General features: G+C 40.8%; 2 protein-coding genes and 1 non-coding gene across 5 annotated transcripts; all 3 read left to right on the forward strand.

The window, feature by feature from the left end:
* The first annotated feature begins 233 nt into the window (after positions 1-233).
* LOC145493764 (uncharacterized) lies at positions 234-11,189 on the forward strand. Of its 2 annotated transcripts, XM_081473222.1 has the most exons (7): positions 235-1,966; positions 2,060-2,523; positions 4,806-5,207; positions 6,269-6,298; positions 6,940-6,960; positions 8,269-8,331; positions 9,093-11,187. In XM_081473222.1, coding segments are annotated over exons 1-7 (1,215 nt in total). In that variant the 5' UTR covers positions 235-1,964; the 3' UTR covers positions 9,326-11,187. The 2 variants fall into 2 exon arrangements, with proteins under 2 accessions (XP_081329347.1, XP_081329348.1); XM_081473221.1 differs by having other exon boundaries at positions 234-2,523; positions 9,093-11,189.
* Positions 11,190-11,402: 213 nt separating this feature from the next.
* Positions 11,403-11,475, forward strand: Trnaa-ggc (transfer RNA alanine (anticodon GGC)). Its single transcript has one exon. It is a non-coding gene; the product is annotated as a tRNA-Ala (tRNA).
* A 976-nt stretch (positions 11,476-12,451) lies between these two features.
* Positions 12,452-17,780, forward strand: LOC145493761 (uncharacterized). Of its 2 annotated transcripts, none has more exons than XM_081473219.1 (4): positions 12,452-13,047; positions 13,671-14,072; positions 14,735-15,649; positions 16,328-17,780. In XM_081473219.1, exons 1-4 carry the CDS (start codon positions 12,618-12,620, stop codon positions 16,525-16,527), a joined length of 1,947 nt encoding a protein of 648 aa, XP_081329345.1. In that variant the 5' UTR covers positions 12,452-12,617; the 3' UTR covers positions 16,528-17,780. The 2 variants fall into 2 exon arrangements, with proteins under 2 accessions (XP_081329345.1, XP_081329344.1); XM_081473218.1 differs by having other exon boundaries at positions 12,455-13,047; positions 13,668-14,072; positions 16,328-17,777.
* The last annotated feature ends 3 nt before the right edge of the window (positions 17,781-17,783 follow it).

A 17,783-nucleotide genomic window follows, 5' to 3' on the forward strand; every position in this document is an offset into this window, starting at 1 on the left:
GAGATGGTAGATACTACGCGACTAGTGGGCTATAATCATGTCATATTCAACAAGCGCGAGCGAATAATTGTTTCATCACAAACGCCCACAAAATATGGAAAATAAAAATGCCCCCCCCCCCCCCCCTCATAAAAAAAATTACTTGTACGCTTGCCAAATTTGTAGGAACATGGTATAATGGCTCATATACCATGATGGATAAGGCAATGAGAACTCTTGAATTGCATTACCCAATGATCCAGTTATTAATAATCTTGAATACTTTAGGTGTGCGTCAGGCCTTGTGTGTAATACTCTGGGATTCAAATGCCACATTCGACTTGAATACTGCACCTTTACGTGCATGAAAACTTTTGAATACTCCAGATGTACATTACGTATGGTGTACATCTTCAATACTAATGATTCTATGGTGTCACGATTGCGTATTCTAGGCAAGGATATTTTCGCTTTGACGCATGTACGGTGTATGATCTTGGGAAATGAACAGACTTCAGTTGTCAGTTTTCCCTGTTACTTGTTTAGACTCGAAACGTCTTGTGCGAATTGCTCTTCATTGACATCTTCGGCGGGGAGACGCTTTGCTTTCGTGTAAAGAACTTTTAACCAACAAAACTCTTCATGAAAATTGACGAGGTTACTTAGTCTGGCGAGAAGCAAATTTCTTCCGACGTTGTGGCCGAGCACACAGTATTTGTCCTTCTTGATCTTGATGGCCTCGTCATATGGTTTCACAAGGGGAGAAGAGGATCAGACAAAAGGCTTATAAAACGATGGCATACTGCAGCTTGCAGTGCCTGTGGAAGCGTGTGACAGATTGTTAAGCGATTCAGTATCCTAACACTGGGGAGGCGAATGAGAATGAAGGATACATATATACCGTGCACACGAGGAAAGTTTGAATACCTCTCTACCGTGCGCAAGGCAGCGGGAGAGGCGCGTGATTGAAGCGAGTGAGCTAGACTCCTAAGCGACTTACGGAAGTCACCAGATCAGCCACACGGGGGGCGATACTATGGTGGCAACTGCAAGTTGCCTCTCTAACGCTTCCAGTGACGTGCCGCGCAGATGATTCTATATATATAGTGTGGTTCAAGCGGCCTTATCAATGTGGGAAAACAACATCATAACTCTATAGAGCCACGAGCCCATGTTATTACGTAAGCTCGATCACTTATTCGGGGACTCACAATCATGACCAAAACAAAGCTTAATTAATGGTAAATCCGGTTGCTGGTTTAACTGTAGACTATATGCGTGGATGCGCATGCGTATCGTGAATTAATTAGCGTGATTTTATTTAAATTCTTCAAGACAAACGTTGTGATAAGAGATAGAGCTTGTTTGCATAACAACGCCGGCTGTTTTGAATTAATTACTTAACTCGTCAGATAAAAAAAAACATCTTTCTTCATAACTCATTAGTATCTGTGGACGCATTTGGTCGAGTGTACTTGAAACATGTCAGAAGCCAATCACACGTGCTCGAATTGTCCTTCCTAACTTCTTCGAAATAAGTACGATTTCTTGATCCCAGATGATTCTTGCCTCTAGGGTACTGGGCTCGGAAGCAGTAAGCGGCAGGATGCAATTTTGTGATCCCCGACGTTTTTATAGACAGTTGAAATCAAAGTTTGATCTGTAGCCATTGAAATCACCCTGTGGTTTTAATAATGAACAGCCTTCAGTCAGAAGGGTTCTCTTTATCACTGATTCCGCCTGATTAAATAGGCGATATATTTGGACCGAGGCAGTCACCCGTTACGATATCAAATTAGATAAATTTGCATTTTACACGTTTCTCCGGTTAACGCGTGTTCCGAATTTGTTTGCCTTTCCCTCCTGTTCCAGCAATAACACGTGTCGAGTACTAGCACTGTGCCACTTCTGGAAGAACAGAACTGAATAGACGAGTCGGTGTATAACCGCGAACTTATTTGTTGTTCGTTTATACTGATCCAGTGATGTAAGTAAGCCGTTGCCTTTGTCTTTCGATCGATAAAGCTAGATGACACAAAGACGGTAAAATGTTCACTCTCCTTTTCATTTATCCTGACAGGTGTTTTCTTAACTTCTTCGCTTTCCTGTTGTTTACGACGTGCTATGTGGGATTTTCTCTCGCCGAACCACAATGCGATCTGGTTAACAGAACAATACCCGGTCTTGACAAAATATGCGGCTACGAATACACAGCGAAGTTCGACTTTGATAATCATTTCACAAGCGCATCGCGAGCAGTCACGTCCTTGAGAAGCATTCTCGGCAATTGCTCACAAACTGTGGAAACTATGATTTGTTCTCTGTTCGTGCCGCGATGTACCGAGGAAATACGAGGTCCGTATTTACCCTGTAGAGCCGTTTGTGACGACTATGCAACTAAATGTCAGGATATTATTGTAAATAAAGGGCTAGAATGGACAGTGGCTATGTGCAACATCCTGCCAGAGAAAGATAACCCTGACACCACCAAAGGTTACAGAGAGAGATGTTTCACGCCACCTAACTTCAAAGATAGCGGTAAAAGTAAGTTAACTGTACATTTCGTGCTTAACACGACGGGATTAATGACATTTGACGCGTTTCAATTTTCACTTAGGAGCGGCGTTATCATTGCATCAGCGTGCAATGTGCTCGCGAACACTTTCTATAGACAAAGCAGCTTTATCTGACAGGTGGAACGGCTGACCACATTGTTTTCTTATCAAATCATGTAGTTTATCATTTTGGGGAATCAGTGAACGTTGTAGACGGGCTAATCAATGCGACAATCGGGGAACGTTCGGCAAGTACGTCAGTGAAAAGTGAAAGTTATGACGTTTCGACTTGAAAAAGTTTCGGATGTTTTTTGTCTTCACCAGTGATATTACACATTCACCTTATTAAAATTAGATTTCAGTCAGGAACTGACTGTCACGTTCAAAGATAGACGATTGTTTGTTGACATTTTAGCAAATTAATTAATATGTATGTCTTGTTAGTGAACATGATTGGTTAATCACGATATTTTGGCGCCAAAATGTCGAGGACAGATAATGTCGAGCATGTCATTTTATACGAAGTAAAAAAAATACCTTTAAGATATTTTGATGCCCCAAAAGGTTTTGATTAAGCGGTTATTTAAATGGTCTGCCACGAGCAGAGAGAAAACGTATAAAACAGTCTATATCATGCCACAGAAAATGCGCCGATCGGAACACAGGAAACTGAGTCGTTGTTTACTCGCCGGTATTCAATACCCCCAACCTTCCCATCATGCACCGCGCGTATCTCGCATTGATTGTATTGCCTAATATATTGTCTATGGCATGGTATAAGATAGTTAAGCAACGCTCTCTCGTGATATACCATGGAATATTCCACTTTCCACTTGTATTTTAATGGTATACACACTCGTCTAAAGACTTGTCAACCCTCGTAGGTGTGTATGACGAGAAAACGTAGAGTGATGTCGGTGAAACGGTAGATCTTTTAGTACACTGGAAAAAAAACAACATAAGGAACGTCAAAACAATGGCAAAAAAACTTAAGGATTGCGTATCATGCGTGGTCCCATGACAATGCCATTGATTTTAATAACGCTTCCATCATTGACAAAGGCAATTGTCACATCAAAAAGTTCTTAGAATCCTGGCATACCACGTCAACCCCCAATGCGGACAATACTTCTTGTCCACTCCCATGACAATATGGCATCTTTTCAACAAAAATTCTTAAGTTTAAGTCCATGATTTTATTCATTGTATTTTATCACACTGTATTTTAGAATTTTTAGCGTCTGTTTACCATTTCGTCCGTTGAAGACTGTAGTTAAGACAGTCGAAGCTTCTTTTTTATATACTTTTAGCCACGTTTTACTTTAAGATGCCGTACATAGGCCATTTTTCTGTCATCACTCAGAAGAAGATTCGACACTTAATCAAGCGCTATTGTAATGATTTAGACATCAAATTAGTCTTTTTTTCCTTTAAGATAGGTAGCCTTTTTGGTGTGAAAGACCCTATCCCCGGCGCGCTTCGTTCACGTGTGGTTTGTAAGTTTGCATGTGCGGGCTGTAGTGCCTGTTATGTCGGCGAAACCACCCGACATTTTTCCACGCGCGTACGTGAGCACTTAGCCGTTGATAAGGCCTCTCATATTTTCAAACATCTTCAGAATTCTGAACGTTGTCGCTCACTGTGTTCAATAGACTGCTTTCATATTTTAGATCACGCCACTACCAGCTTTCAACTCAAGATAAAGGAGGCTATCCATATTCAAAAAGAACTACCTTGCCTCAATCAGCAATTACACCATGTAAATCTAAAATTATCCTTTTAATTTACACCTTTTCACGTTCTTTTGTTACTATTTGTCTTAATTAGCATTTTTGTCTACTTATTATTCAACTTGCTTTGTAATCATTCAACTGAAGATGACAGAAGTTCTGTCATAACATGTCTTGTAAACTTAAAAAATTGGTCGTTTTCCTTCAAATCTTTAGAATGTTTTTAGATTTTATCATGGTTCATCCTGGCTGCGGCCGTTCTGTATTTTCGAGAAAATACAAGGGACTCGTGACATATCTTTGATCATTTGGCATGCACTCGAAAGCGTTACATTATTACTGTGTACACATATATTGTACACCTTAACAATACTGCACTGACAGTGTGCAAGGCAAAATATATTTATACAAGAACAAATTATACTTCGGTTAACTTTTAATCCCGGATTAGCGTTCGTCGGCTTCCGAGCCCGGCCCTGGTTTCAACTATTGTCTCAGTGCAATCTTTGATATAACTGTGTTTCGGTATATTACCTTTCAGGCTACGCACATAATTGTTCGGACATCGTTATCCCAGCCTGCAAAGGTATCGTAGGCTATACTAAAACGGTAGTTTCCAAGGAAGTACAGAAAAAGTACCAAGCCTGGATTGAGAGAAAAATCGACTTCGACCCCAGCAAGGACAACTGCAGCAAACCGCGACAAGAAATCATTTGCGCAGAGAATTTGCCTGCCTGTGTAGACAGTACCGCTGCGTTTCTCTGTAGAGACAATTGTTACAAGTTTTTTAACACGTGTACCTCGCCGTTTTTTTATGACAAGGACATGTGCATGGAATTCCCAAAGAGAGGAGATACTCCTAAAGATTCGGTAGTATGCAAGCAGACTCACTGGCCTAGAACAGAGAATTGGAAGTTATATGAAAAACCTACTAGCCAGACAGGTAAAGCTGGTTGATTGTCTAGTTTGTTTGTTTGTTTTTGTTTTAACGTTTGTAAACTTTGTTGAGAAAACCATTCTCTGTTTTAAGTGTGCAAAGCGAACATTCTTTGTTTTGTGTGTGCGTGTTTTGTTTTTAGGGAGCTTAAGCAAACCACGACGACGACGGCAACGTGAACATCACAAAACAAAAGGTTTAATGAGCTGAACAATAGCTGTGCACGTACGTTATAAATCGTTGTACATTTCTTTGCCGTCCTCTGCAAAACAACAACGTGAAATGACCAAGTTCTACGTCGACTACGGAACGTGGACGACGACGGCTAATTTTTCGTATTTCCAGTTGGAATTGAACGCCGTCGTTGCATATTTAACTTAAGCACGTTTTTAGAGCCATTGACGTACTGAACAGATCTAGACAATCGCGAATTTCGTTTGTAAAATTTAAATTCATTTTTTACTAGTCGTCGTCCTCGGCGTCGTCGTCGTCGTTGCTTAAGCTCCCTTTTATCTACTTCTGTACCTATTACAAGTAAATAGTAATCTTCATAGAGGAAGTTCCTGTCACACTGCCTGGTTATCAGGGAAGTCCCCAATAACTAAGGTAAAATAGGGTACAAAATTAAAAACTAATCACAATCAAATCCAAGTCCTAATAAAAAGAGGAAGTAAAATGGAAAATCACTTTTGAAGTTTAAACCTATCAATTAACGACATTCTGAAAGAATCTGAAAACGAAGCTTGTTTATGTCCATAGGCAGGGCATTCCAATCGGAAAAAGCAGTATTTACTGATCTGAGCAAACCATAGTTACTACTTGATGTAATGGATCGAATAGTGTCCTTTGAGCGAGTAAGCGGGTAATAAAGCAAAAGCTTCAATAGAAACTTCGGCAAACGGAAAATGTAACCTTGTAATCTACTCTACTGGTATTGATCCGCGTGTTGTTAGATCAGTATGTCCTATCGGTTTTGGAATTTTGTTACTTTCTCTGTTTGCTTAAGTATTTCATTCCAAGATGAACCGTACAGAAACTGAAAAATTTATCTTTATTAACTTCTTTAGGTCCAACGATGACTGCCTCAGGCAAGACAGGTATGATTACGTTAGCTGTATGAACCTTGCAAAGCTGTAGCCTTTTTCGTCTTCGGCAGTCTATTAAAGTTCGTCGATAACACGAATGAAGCTTTTGTTGGGATGTTTTAGGAAGAGTATGAAATTTAACATATAGTTACCTCAATTATGTCTTACGGACACCGAGTAACGTTTCTTGAACAAACTCCAAAAGCCTGATACCCTCTTTACAGAGTACAAGTTATGGAATTAAACTCCTAGTCAGTCAAGAAAACTGTTTCCTATCCAGCGGTACTTTCCCAAGTACAAATTCAGGGAGTATCTCCCCTACATGCTGTGATATTCCACAAATATTTTGAACCAATAAAGTGTTAGCTAGGTTTGTGTTCACGGTGCGTTTGTAGTCTTCATTTAGAGAGGTAGATATTGGTTCACGTTTTAATACAACTAACCGATGTGTGACATGTTGCGTGACATGCCCTTATTTGTCAAACCCATATTTAGAGATTCCCGGATGTGCGAAAAGTGTGTTCTTCACAAGGTCTGTCCTTTCTTATGTCTGTTAAGTGCTCTCTGGCATATTGATACACAATGCAGCTCCTTGCATTCCAACCATAAGCCGTGCAGAAACTAAATGACTTATTAAATTCACTATTTTTTAGGTACAACCAAGACTCCCTCAGGTAAGAAAGTTCTAGCTCACATTGCTGTAATTTTCTCACGTGCCTCTCGCATTGCTGTAGATGTTCTCGTAATGGTACTCTATGAAATCTTGCCCAACAACAAAACTTTACCGTATGCTCGGTGTAAAACCAACGGGGGGCCGGACTACTCCCTCATAGCAGCTATATAGGTATGTCCGGCCCCAAAGGGTATGGCTTTTTAGCCGTTTTGGTCATAAATAGGGTATCGATTTTTGTCTCAAATAGCGTATGGTTTTTGCACTCTTGTTTTGAATTCATTTTTTTTGGAGAAACTTCTTCATGTTTCATCATTATCGACAAGACCATGAACAAAAACCTTTCACAATGCCTTTAACATCGGTCTGAACTAGGGAACTAATTATAAGAAAGATATGAATTGCAGGGTATTGATTCAGGTGTCAGGTCTTAAAATGGGTAACGAATATTTGATCAGGTTATAAATAGGGTAGGGGAAATCACAGATTTTGGTCTTAAATAGGGGAAGGTTTTTTGGGAAGCGGGCCGTACGCCCCCACCCGATTTCTGTGGGAGTTTATCTGAATCAGATGCAAATGACGTCAAAATTAAACGAGCGCATTATATTTTGAGCTTTCGCTGCGCGACGGAGGCTGGTGATATTGAAGTACTTTTGGCTTTTTAAGTTATACACATATATTTCAATATGTACCTTTTTTACAGCTTTTATAATCTTATACATTTTTAGATATTTTGTAGTAGTAATATATTCTTAGGTAGTTCAGTTTAATATTTATAACCAATTGTGCATACATTTTTACTTTGTTATTTTGTTTTCTTGGCGCACCTGTAAACTAGCTGGTACGTCCTGTAGACTGTGCTTATTAAGTCTATGGGACGCACCGTTACATTGCAGTAAGGGTCCTGTCCAAGTAAAATAAACTGTCTATGTCTAGTATTGATAAAACCGTCACATCTTGTCAGTTGACCTGAAAGATCAAGATTTGTGGTGCTGCTGCGAATACCAAATTCACCATGCGTAGAGTCCATGATAGTTTATTTGAGTCTCCTTAAATAGTCCATTTCTCAGTTGCCTTAAGCCTCTCTATCAAAGCGAGGCCTCATGCACAACTATTCATTTGAAAATGAGTTTAATTTGCACCTGAATGGTATCTCATTTTCATATGATAGGGTTGACGCCAAGACTCGCTTTGAGAAAGAGGCTAATGGTAATTCGGAGATGACCTATTGTCTTTCACTTGGGGGGTTCATTTCTGATAGAATCAATGTTACACACTGATTGTTATTTGATTCATATTTTCCTTGCTTTAGGTACTTCAAGCACTGAGTCAAAAGACGTTCATCATGGAGGTATACAGACTACAGACAAAACAGGTAATCAATCACCACAATCTATGCACAAAACTCGTGTCGCAACGTCACATCGCGTACACCGCAAGCGCACGCGCTAAGGAAGAAATGTAAGCAAGGATAGGGCTTCATACGGGTTGCGCTAACGTCGCCTGCAATTTACTCTCTTGGATGCTCGGCGATCCACATTTTTCTTTCCGTCGATCTTGAGAGGGTTTACCTCGAGAATAAGGCCTATATTTGGCTGTAATCAGTTTAAATATCGTTTCCAATGGTAATCAAATTTTGTGGGAGGTAGTAACGAGTCAGAGGCAGAACCATTTCTAGCTTCATTTGCCGGTGAAACTTTGCAAAGAAGTGTCATCAAGATGTTACAGTCCTTTAATAGTGGGCACTTAAACTGACATTCAACTTTGAGGAGGGGTCGATCCAGAATTTTTCAAGGGGGGTGGCTGGTACCTTGGGGTGCAGAATCAATGGGGTATGTTCCCAAAATGTTGCAATTTGAGAATTGGAACCTAAATGAAAACCATTCGACTAGAAAGACTAGCAATGCCACAAAGGAAAAATTACGATGAGGTACCGGTCCAGAGAGTTTGCCTTTATTTCTGTCATAATTTTCACAAACTTTTTCAAATTTTGTACGTTTGACCTCTGCAAAATTGGGGGTGACTAGCCACACAATCCGCCCCACCCCGCCCCCTCCCCCCCCCCCACACACACCCCCTTAATCCGCCCCTGCTGAGACGGGTGTTATCGTTAACCTTTACTTTGTTTATTTACAGATAACGTTCTACCGCCGGGTATGCATGCTCGAGGAAACCAGGGTGAAAGCAAAAAAAACAGCCCCAGTAAACTAACTGTAGGCCTAGTGGTAACTTTCATTGTACTTCTTTTAATTGCAATAGGAATAATAGGATTCTTGTTGTATCGAAAAAAGAGAAGTCATCAGTTCGCCTATAAGAAACCAGTTCTCTATTCTGAAGACAAAGCAGACGAATTTGAAATTTTTACTTGAAGATTGACAAAGTCTTCTTGGAAAATTTATTTTAGAACAAAGTCGTTATTATACGACTGAATGAGTGTCAGTTTTTTGAATGGACCTAAGGTATTATTCCAGTTAAATGTCTCCTCGTAAAGTATGGTCGCCTATAAATCAGTCTACAACTAATGACAAATTCTTGGGACACCGTTGTTGTCTTTCCCCACTTGAAACAGGAAATGTTAAGTAGTTCCCTTCTCTCAAGTATCAATGTTGTGTAGCGTGAACAATTTCCTTCGATGACTGGAAGGGGGGCCCGGACAGGGGGCGCAGGAGAACCTCTATTCCGCTCCATTCGTGACGAATTGTCATGTTATTGGTATTGAAATGTCCCAAGGAATTATGACTGTGACTGTAGGTATAGAGCGGAAAAACTAGAGTGTCCCTAAATGAAATGTCACCGACAAGCAATGCCTGACTTTTGCCAGAGCCATGAAAATTGTGGTTTAGGGCAAGGAAAAATGTATACTACGGTGTTAGGAAAGGGAATAGCAGTTCTTAAATACAGCTTTATAAAATTCGTTCCCAAAACAATTCAGCCTGAAAGAACTGGAACACCTCAAACTGTATCATTGTTTACAAATGTAACATTTAAGCCAAACAGAAAAGAACATTCCAAGCTTCCCAAATGTATTCTTCAGTGCCCCTGATATAATTATGTAGGTATAAAAGAAGTTCACCGCGTTATAATTCCCTTCCACGGTTTTCAATTGAGGTTTGCTTAACAAAATAATACATATTAGATCGGACAAACTTAACACCATCAGTTTAATAAAAAGAGCAATTTTTTTTGCAAGACTACGAAAACGTTATTTCCCTGCAGCTATGCAATTGAAGGACTGAATTCCACACACCTATACCAGACACGTAATTTCGCGTCAATATCACTTGAAAATTAAAACTCTTATCGCCCGACGAGTAGTGACATCACGAAATGTACGGGTCTAGCGATGAATTTCTCTATGCAATCCAAAAAATTGTTATATTTTTTGACTGACAGATGTAAATGTTTATCTTGTAAGGAGTTACCTTTCATAAACGCCGGTGTAAGGCTAAAGACGTAAAACCTGCTAAACAGTATTGAAAATTAAGTCTGCTTAGCTTATCAAAGATTTGCTTCTTTATTTGAAGTTAATGAGGTACTTTATACAACGAAGGGTTGCAGTAAATAAAATAAGGAAGTTGACCACTTTGTGGACTGATTAGCGATCATGAGCATGACGTAGAAACCATCAGGATCACGCGGTTTCTTGTCAAACATTTTATGAATCAAGAGGCCATGATCTATTGTAGTTTCTTGTATAAATCTAATAGTATTTTTCTACTCCTACTTGGTATTGAAGAGTCAGGTGACGTAAAGCAATAGAGGGCAAAAATACAAAAGAACAAGCGAATGAAGAATACAATGAAGACAATGGGTTTGTGAGGCGGTGTTCTCTTGTGATGTGCACGGTGTCTTCTACACCAAGAAGTAGCCGATTTTTTTAAATATTTCGCGTTTTATTTCACTTTCTGTTGAAACATACGCTGTATACAATTCCGTAGCGCCCTAAAGAAAAACATTTTTTCCCTAACTCTACCCCCCTCTCCTCCCTTACGCGCAGACATTTACCCTAAGCTCACCCTCAAGCAGTGAATGGTTGATTAGGACCAGTCTCCAACGCGAGTGATTCGATGCGTCCGCAATGCTCTCCTCAAGTGTACCGAAACAACCACGGCTGGCGGCTCATCCTAAATTTTCCCTCTCGTCAAATCATGACGTCACTGCATGAAACGTAATGGCAATGCTTACGTACCCCTATACAAGATGACAAAGTTTTCTATATTTTGGGGGCGTTTTTTTTTGAAAAAAAAATCCTCTCGCCCGCAAAGCCGTTTTTAGTTAATCTGTGTCTAAAAACAGAGAGGTGTGTACGCCTGAAGAGAACTTCTGTTCATATTAAGGATATGTGAATAAAACAGCTCTGTAGTCATAAGATTTGAGATTTTGCCATGGCTTTCCAGGTGCGAAAACTTTCCTGGACGTTCAAGAAACGGGCCCCAGCTCCCAGTTGGCTTGATAGCTCAGTTGGTAGAGCACTGCGCCGGCATCGTAAAGGTCATGGGCTCGAATCCCGTTCAGGCCTGAATTTTTTTTCAGGCTTTAATTTCACAACTGCTAAAGTTGTGTGTATAACTACAATGATCAATCATATCTTTAACCCTTTCTTTTGTTCCAATAAATTTGCATGGCTGCCGGTCATGTGAGCGAAAAAGCGGGAAATGACTGTTGAGCATTCTTTCAATTTTATATGACTTCTTCTTTGCTATTCTGTAGAATATCTCAAAGCTACAACATTCAAAATGGTGGTCCCATAGACACGCACCAAAACGAGGCGCACATAATTATTAAAGGGGGGAATCGAAGCGCATGCATTACAGTGACGTCTTTGCTATCCTCGCTGATTGTGTTGAAAATACATCAGATTATCGAGTGGTAAGAGGGTGGTAGCAGTGATTGTGTCAATTGTTGTTTTTATCACAAGAAAACGAAATTCGTATCTTTGCGCCGAGGTAGAAAATGAAAATTTCAAAACGAAACGACTACACAAAGGCGGAAAATGATGTTATCGACATCCTCGAAATCGAAACTACGCCATTTGGGTGCCGGATGTGGCTTTGTACGAGTTCAACGCGAGGTCCATCTTCATGTCAAGACCTCGAGTCTATGTAAATTACCCAAGTCTACATTAATTATAATTTAAGACATTGTGCGTTTTTGTAACGCTTTTGATCGCTCCACCGCTTGCTCGTGGGTAATGTTATTGATCATGAAAGTTCAAACTGGAGATACTGTTTTCCAACAGATTACCAATACAGTTAATGCTGTTTATACTTGTGATTAATATCACTAAGTGTTGTAAATATGGGACTATGCAGTCTTTGTCATTTAAATAATTGCGCTTGAAAACACAGTATCAGCTTTGAAAACGATCATATTATCGAATGGCTGATAGACAAAGATCTAACAAGAGACTACATCATGGTCTCTTGGATTAATTCAACCATACAATCCACATTCTTCAAGATTTCAGCTCTTGCGTTCAGCTTCAATTTCTTTTAGTCTGCTTTTTGCTGCATGAGCCTCACGCGCCGGTCAGTCAAGCGAATCGTGAGTCAGCGGATTCCTTCGCATGTCTCAAATTAAAAGGCATAAATAATATCTCAGTTTACCTTGCTGCAAAACCGGAAATTTGCATTCGTCGACTTCAACACGGACAAGGTGAAGATGAATCGCTTCGGGTGGGTTTTATTCGTTGCATTGGAAATTTCCCTCGTAAATTACGCGTCTAGTTCAACACACCAGAAGTTGAATAGCACGTTATTCGCCGATTGTGCAAAAGCGGGCTACAATGTTACCGGATTTTATCCAGACAGAACACAGAAACAACTTTCCGGTTCATTTGCAAGTATGCGGAGCAAGTTTAAAAACTGTTCTTCGCTATCAGGTTTAATGACTTGTTCGCTTCAGCTTCCAAAACGTCCAACGGTAGTTCCAACTTTACCGTGCAAAGAAGCGTGCAAGAATTTTGTTTCAGACTGCCAGAACAGGTCGAGCGTGAACGATGGACTGATTGCTTTATTCAGAGATATTTGTGAGCTCCTTCCTTCGGACAAATGCTTGCCAACGATAAACAACTTCAATAACAGTGCTCCTGGTAAGTGAAGAATGTCTTTTATCCTAATATTATAATCGCCTGAATCAGGAACTAGTTGATTTGCATCGTAATTATGGCTCGTGGGCAGAATGTTGCAAGTCTACTCGAGAAATAATATAGTCTTTCGATCAACCATAAAACTTGTTATTGTAGCGTACGTGCAATAAGGTGACGTAGACGCGGCTTAAATGTTGAACGTTATCCTTTATATAATGTGGATGCGCGCTAAAAGCACGCTAACTGATATGGTTGACCGACTCAGTAGACAGAATTTGACGCAGCTACTTAACAAGTAAATTTCTCTCGAGAAAAAGGTATTAGCAGGTGCCTGTGCATGGTAAAAGCGAATATATTCATCACTCACTCTTCCAAAACAAATAACAGTGGCCAACGATAGTTGATGAATTCTTTTAATTTGCATTTATGTCGTTTACCAGCCAAATTTACTTAAGGACAAAGCACTTGTCAAGACAGCCAATGACACCAGGCACCCAATGTTTATCAAATTTGCTCCAAAACAGACAATGTAGACATAACAGTAATGATTACGAATACCTATTCCAAAACTTTTCACTTTCCTTTTGTTTGCTTATATAAGTTTTTTTCACGTTCTTTTCCAGAAGATGTCAATTGCAGACGACTCACCATAAAGCAGTGCCAAAATGCTGGATACAACTTCACTTCAGTGTCAGATGCATACCAGCAGATGGTGGAATCAAGCGCAATCTTTCAGGACGGCGGTGTCAACTCCACGCTGCGAAGAATAATCTGCATGGAGATTGCACCACCTTGCGATGCCAAAAATAAGCAGAAATTAATTGTTCCCTGTAGATCTTTGTGTGATGACGCATATAATGAGTCACAGTCAGAGTTTGTGAAAGTTTTCAAGACTCAAAAATACTGCTCAACGTTTCCGGAGTCTCCAGAGAACACAACTGGGGATAGGAGAGAATATTGCACTCTCCAGACTTGGCCAGATAATGGATATTGGCCAAGTGGTTTGTGGGAATCCCTTACCACAACAGGTATGTAATGAATAATAATGGACAGATTATTCCATACGACCAGGAGAAGGGAAAAAAATGGCGTTAAACAGGGAACAGTTGAATGTATTTTTGGATTACTAAAACAAATCTTCTATGGGCACGAGAATTGATCATCGGTCGAGTTGTGTTTTTTTCATTTTGTTGTTGTCGTTGTTCAGTCGTTTATTTTCTTTGGCCGTGATCGAGTTATGCGTGATGTATGCGGGAAGTATGGAGAAAGCATAAGGGGTAGTTGAGGCCCAACTGCAGCCTTCTTGAGTGCTCTCAAAACTTTCTAAGTGTATCATAAGTCGATGATGTAATCAGATGAAACAATGAATCAATTGCTTTAGAACATTGCCAACGGTAACAAATTTATTTGGCAAAGCAAAACCGGCTAACTTTGCGGCCGTCATGAGCGTACAGCACTGGGTTGCTATGCGCGATCACGTGTGCGTCTTTGCGGGCTGTTTTCATGGAAAATGGAGATATATGTTTTTTCACTGTTTATTTTTAGGTTTCGCTTCCGTATTTCTTTCCCCATGCTTGGCGAAACAGTCTTCCGCTTTCTGCACTTTAATTAGAAGTATTTTCCAGATCCCTGTCTCCACATGCTGTGGTTTTTCTCTTTCAGTTGTAATCTTTCAATCGCTTTCATTTAGGTCAGCAACCGACGCCTCCAACCATGGCTAACAAAACCACGCCTGTACCGTCGTTTAATACAACCACGCCTACGCCGACTGCAAGTGCAACCACGCCTGCACCGACGGTTCATACAACCACGCCTGCACCGAAGGTTAGCGCAACCACGCCTACACCGACGGTTAATACAACTACGTCTCATACATCCAAGCCCGTGTCGACGACCAGTGTGACCGCCTCCGTTTCGAAAGTTAATGGAACCACGCCTGCACCCACAACTAAAGTTACCACGCCTGCTTCCACAGCTAATGGAACCACGCCTGCACCCACAACTAAAGTAACCACGCCTGCAGCTTCGACTAAGGGAACCATGCCTGCATCCACAGCCATTGAAACCACGCCTGCACCCACAACTAAAGTAACCACGCCTACACCCTCTACTAAGGGAACCACGCCTGCATCCACAGCTAATGAGACCACGCCTGCATCTTCGACTAAGGAAATCACACCTGCACCAACAACTAAAGTAATCACGCCTACACCTTCTACTAATGGAACCACGCCTACATCCACAGCTAATGAGACCACGCCTACATCTTCGACTAAGGAAACCACACCTGCACCCACAACTAAAGTAACCACGCCTACACCTTCTACTAATGGAACCACGCCTGCACCCACAACTAAAGTAACCACGCCTACATCCAAAGTTAATGTAACCACGCCTGCATCCAAAGCTAATGTAACCACGCCTACATCTTCTACTAAGGAAACCACGCCTCCATACACAGCTAATAAAACCCAGACCGCACCTTCTACTAAGGGAACCACGCCTGCATCCACGCCTAAAGGAACCAAGCCTGCATCTTCTTCTAAGCCTGCACCTACGTCTCATAAGTCAAGTACAAGCAGCGGTTCAACTTCTGGAATGAAAGGTAAGAGCCAACCAAAAGTGAAAGTCTGGTTATTATCAGGAATATCAGCTCTGGTAAAAAATCTTTCCCTCGTCACAAAACGTTGAATGTTTCACAGTAAAGAGGGCGAAGTGAGTGAAGGCGTGAGTTAATACTTTGAGAGTTTCAGTTCATTTTGTTTCTCGTTTCGCAGTCTTAAAAATCAATAGAATACTCGCAGTCTGTTTTCCTTTCGAAATTCAGAGAGAGAGGAGTATGGGGCGACGGCTTTTAGACGAGAAGGGATTGAGATGAGATGAGACGAGACAAGGGTGGCGCACTCCTTCGCTTCACTCCCGCCATTTTTTGCGTTCGCGTTTGCAGAGATGAAACGCCCGTAGGAGTCTAGAAAACAAAAAGCATCTGGAAATTCAGGGAAGATTACTTATTTTTTGCTTAAAAATGCCGAAAGATGGCTAGGTCCGGACTGCTGTTCCTACTTGTGCGACAATGAAGCAATAGTCTATTTTACGAGTAACTTTTCTTATTTATATAACGGTAAAATTCAACATGGATGTGTGGCAATTTCAGAAAGAAACTACTTAATTCCCGTAGCGCTGTTAGACCTTCTCGCCTTCGTGTTCATTACTAATCAAGTATATATCTCGTACTCATTGTAAAATAGCGCGTTCCATTTATCTCGTTGAACTTTATTTCTAGCTCACACCAAAGGTTCGTCTCCTCCAGTTGCCAGTGCAAGTAATGGCGGGAAAATGTCTGCAGGAGCCATCGCTGGTACAGTACTTGGTCTACTAGCACTCCTGCTCGCCATTGTAGTTGGCGCCATTTTTTTCAGAAGATATCACCGAACGAAAAGTCAATACAGACACAGTCTTATGGTGGATATGGATGAATTGTAACTTAACAAATGACTGTGCAGTGAGTTAAGTCTTTATTACAGTGGTGGTACACGACCTGTGCGAGATTTAAACTTGAATTTTTTGCGACAGTTTACTCTTTTAATAGCGAAGGAAACATTGTCTGTATTTTGTGGTACATACTTCTTAGTTATCTTTCCACTGCAGGATCACCACTGTAAAATAATTATTTTCCTTTCAAGAAACAGGAGTTCAAGTAGCTTTATTAGAAATAGATCTCTTTGTTGTTATCTGATAGCGTACCAAGAGAAAAAAGGCTTTTCTCTATAATGTTTTTTTTTTAATTGCCTTATTTGTAGTGGCAGGTATTTTGGTATTTGATAGTTAATGCAAGCTGTATGACTAGTTTTGATACGTAACTAGTTTCGAAAAATATTTGCCCAGGACAGAACTTACAAGTGTTCAGTGTACGATCAAAGGTTCTGTACGATTGCTAAGTATAAGTTAAAATATGAGAAGCCCAAAACCGCAGACATGGAAAGTTTTGCTTTGAATAAAGCTTTTGGTGTTGTACTGACAGTGCCTATAACAGAAAATTTAAACGAGCCGAGAAAACGGCAACGAAAACAATTGATAGGCACGATATTTTAAAACAGCACCAACGGCCCCGTTACATTTATAAGCTGGGGGGAGTCGGAGAAGGAAAAAATTCCAACAATCTTCTTCTGAGTTATAGCACTCTCACTATTGGGACTTGCTTTCGACGCGCGCGCTTCCGCCCCGGTGGTCGCGCTCTGTACTCCTACCTCGCGCGTTGAGCTCTGCCTCGCTAATCCTGCTTCACCTTCGCAGGACCAGATGACTGAGGGATGGAGGGTTGGGTAACTTTCTGGGGCATGAAATTTTTTCTAGCCTTTAGGTTGTGCATGACTTTTTTTGTGGGCAATAGCTTGTGCATGTCAAACAAAACAGTACCTGTATAGTAGAAAGCACTTGCTTGATTTTTTTTTTTTTTCCATGGCTTCCCTTGCACGATATTTTTTCAGCTTTTTTTGCCGTGCAGGAATATGTTTTCGATATTTGCCCAGTCCCCACCTCCCAGACGCCACTCAGTAGTGGCGGCGAACTTCCACGTTGTCTTACGCCTACACTTTCGCTACTCAGCGGATTCTCCTCACACGAAATACCCTGCATGAGCTTCTTTGCGTGAAAGAGAGAAAGGTCACGTCACTGTTGAAGAAATTCAACGCTTCATAAATAGAGGATATTGCACGGTGGCGAGAAGATATGAATTTTAT

The sequence above is a fragment of the Orbicella franksi genome, chromosome 7, assembly GCF_964199315.1.
Source record: "Orbicella franksi chromosome 7, jaOrbFran1.1, whole genome shotgun sequence".
In the NCBI taxonomy this organism is placed as follows: domain Eukaryota; kingdom Metazoa; phylum Cnidaria; class Anthozoa; order Scleractinia; family Merulinidae; genus Orbicella; species Orbicella franksi.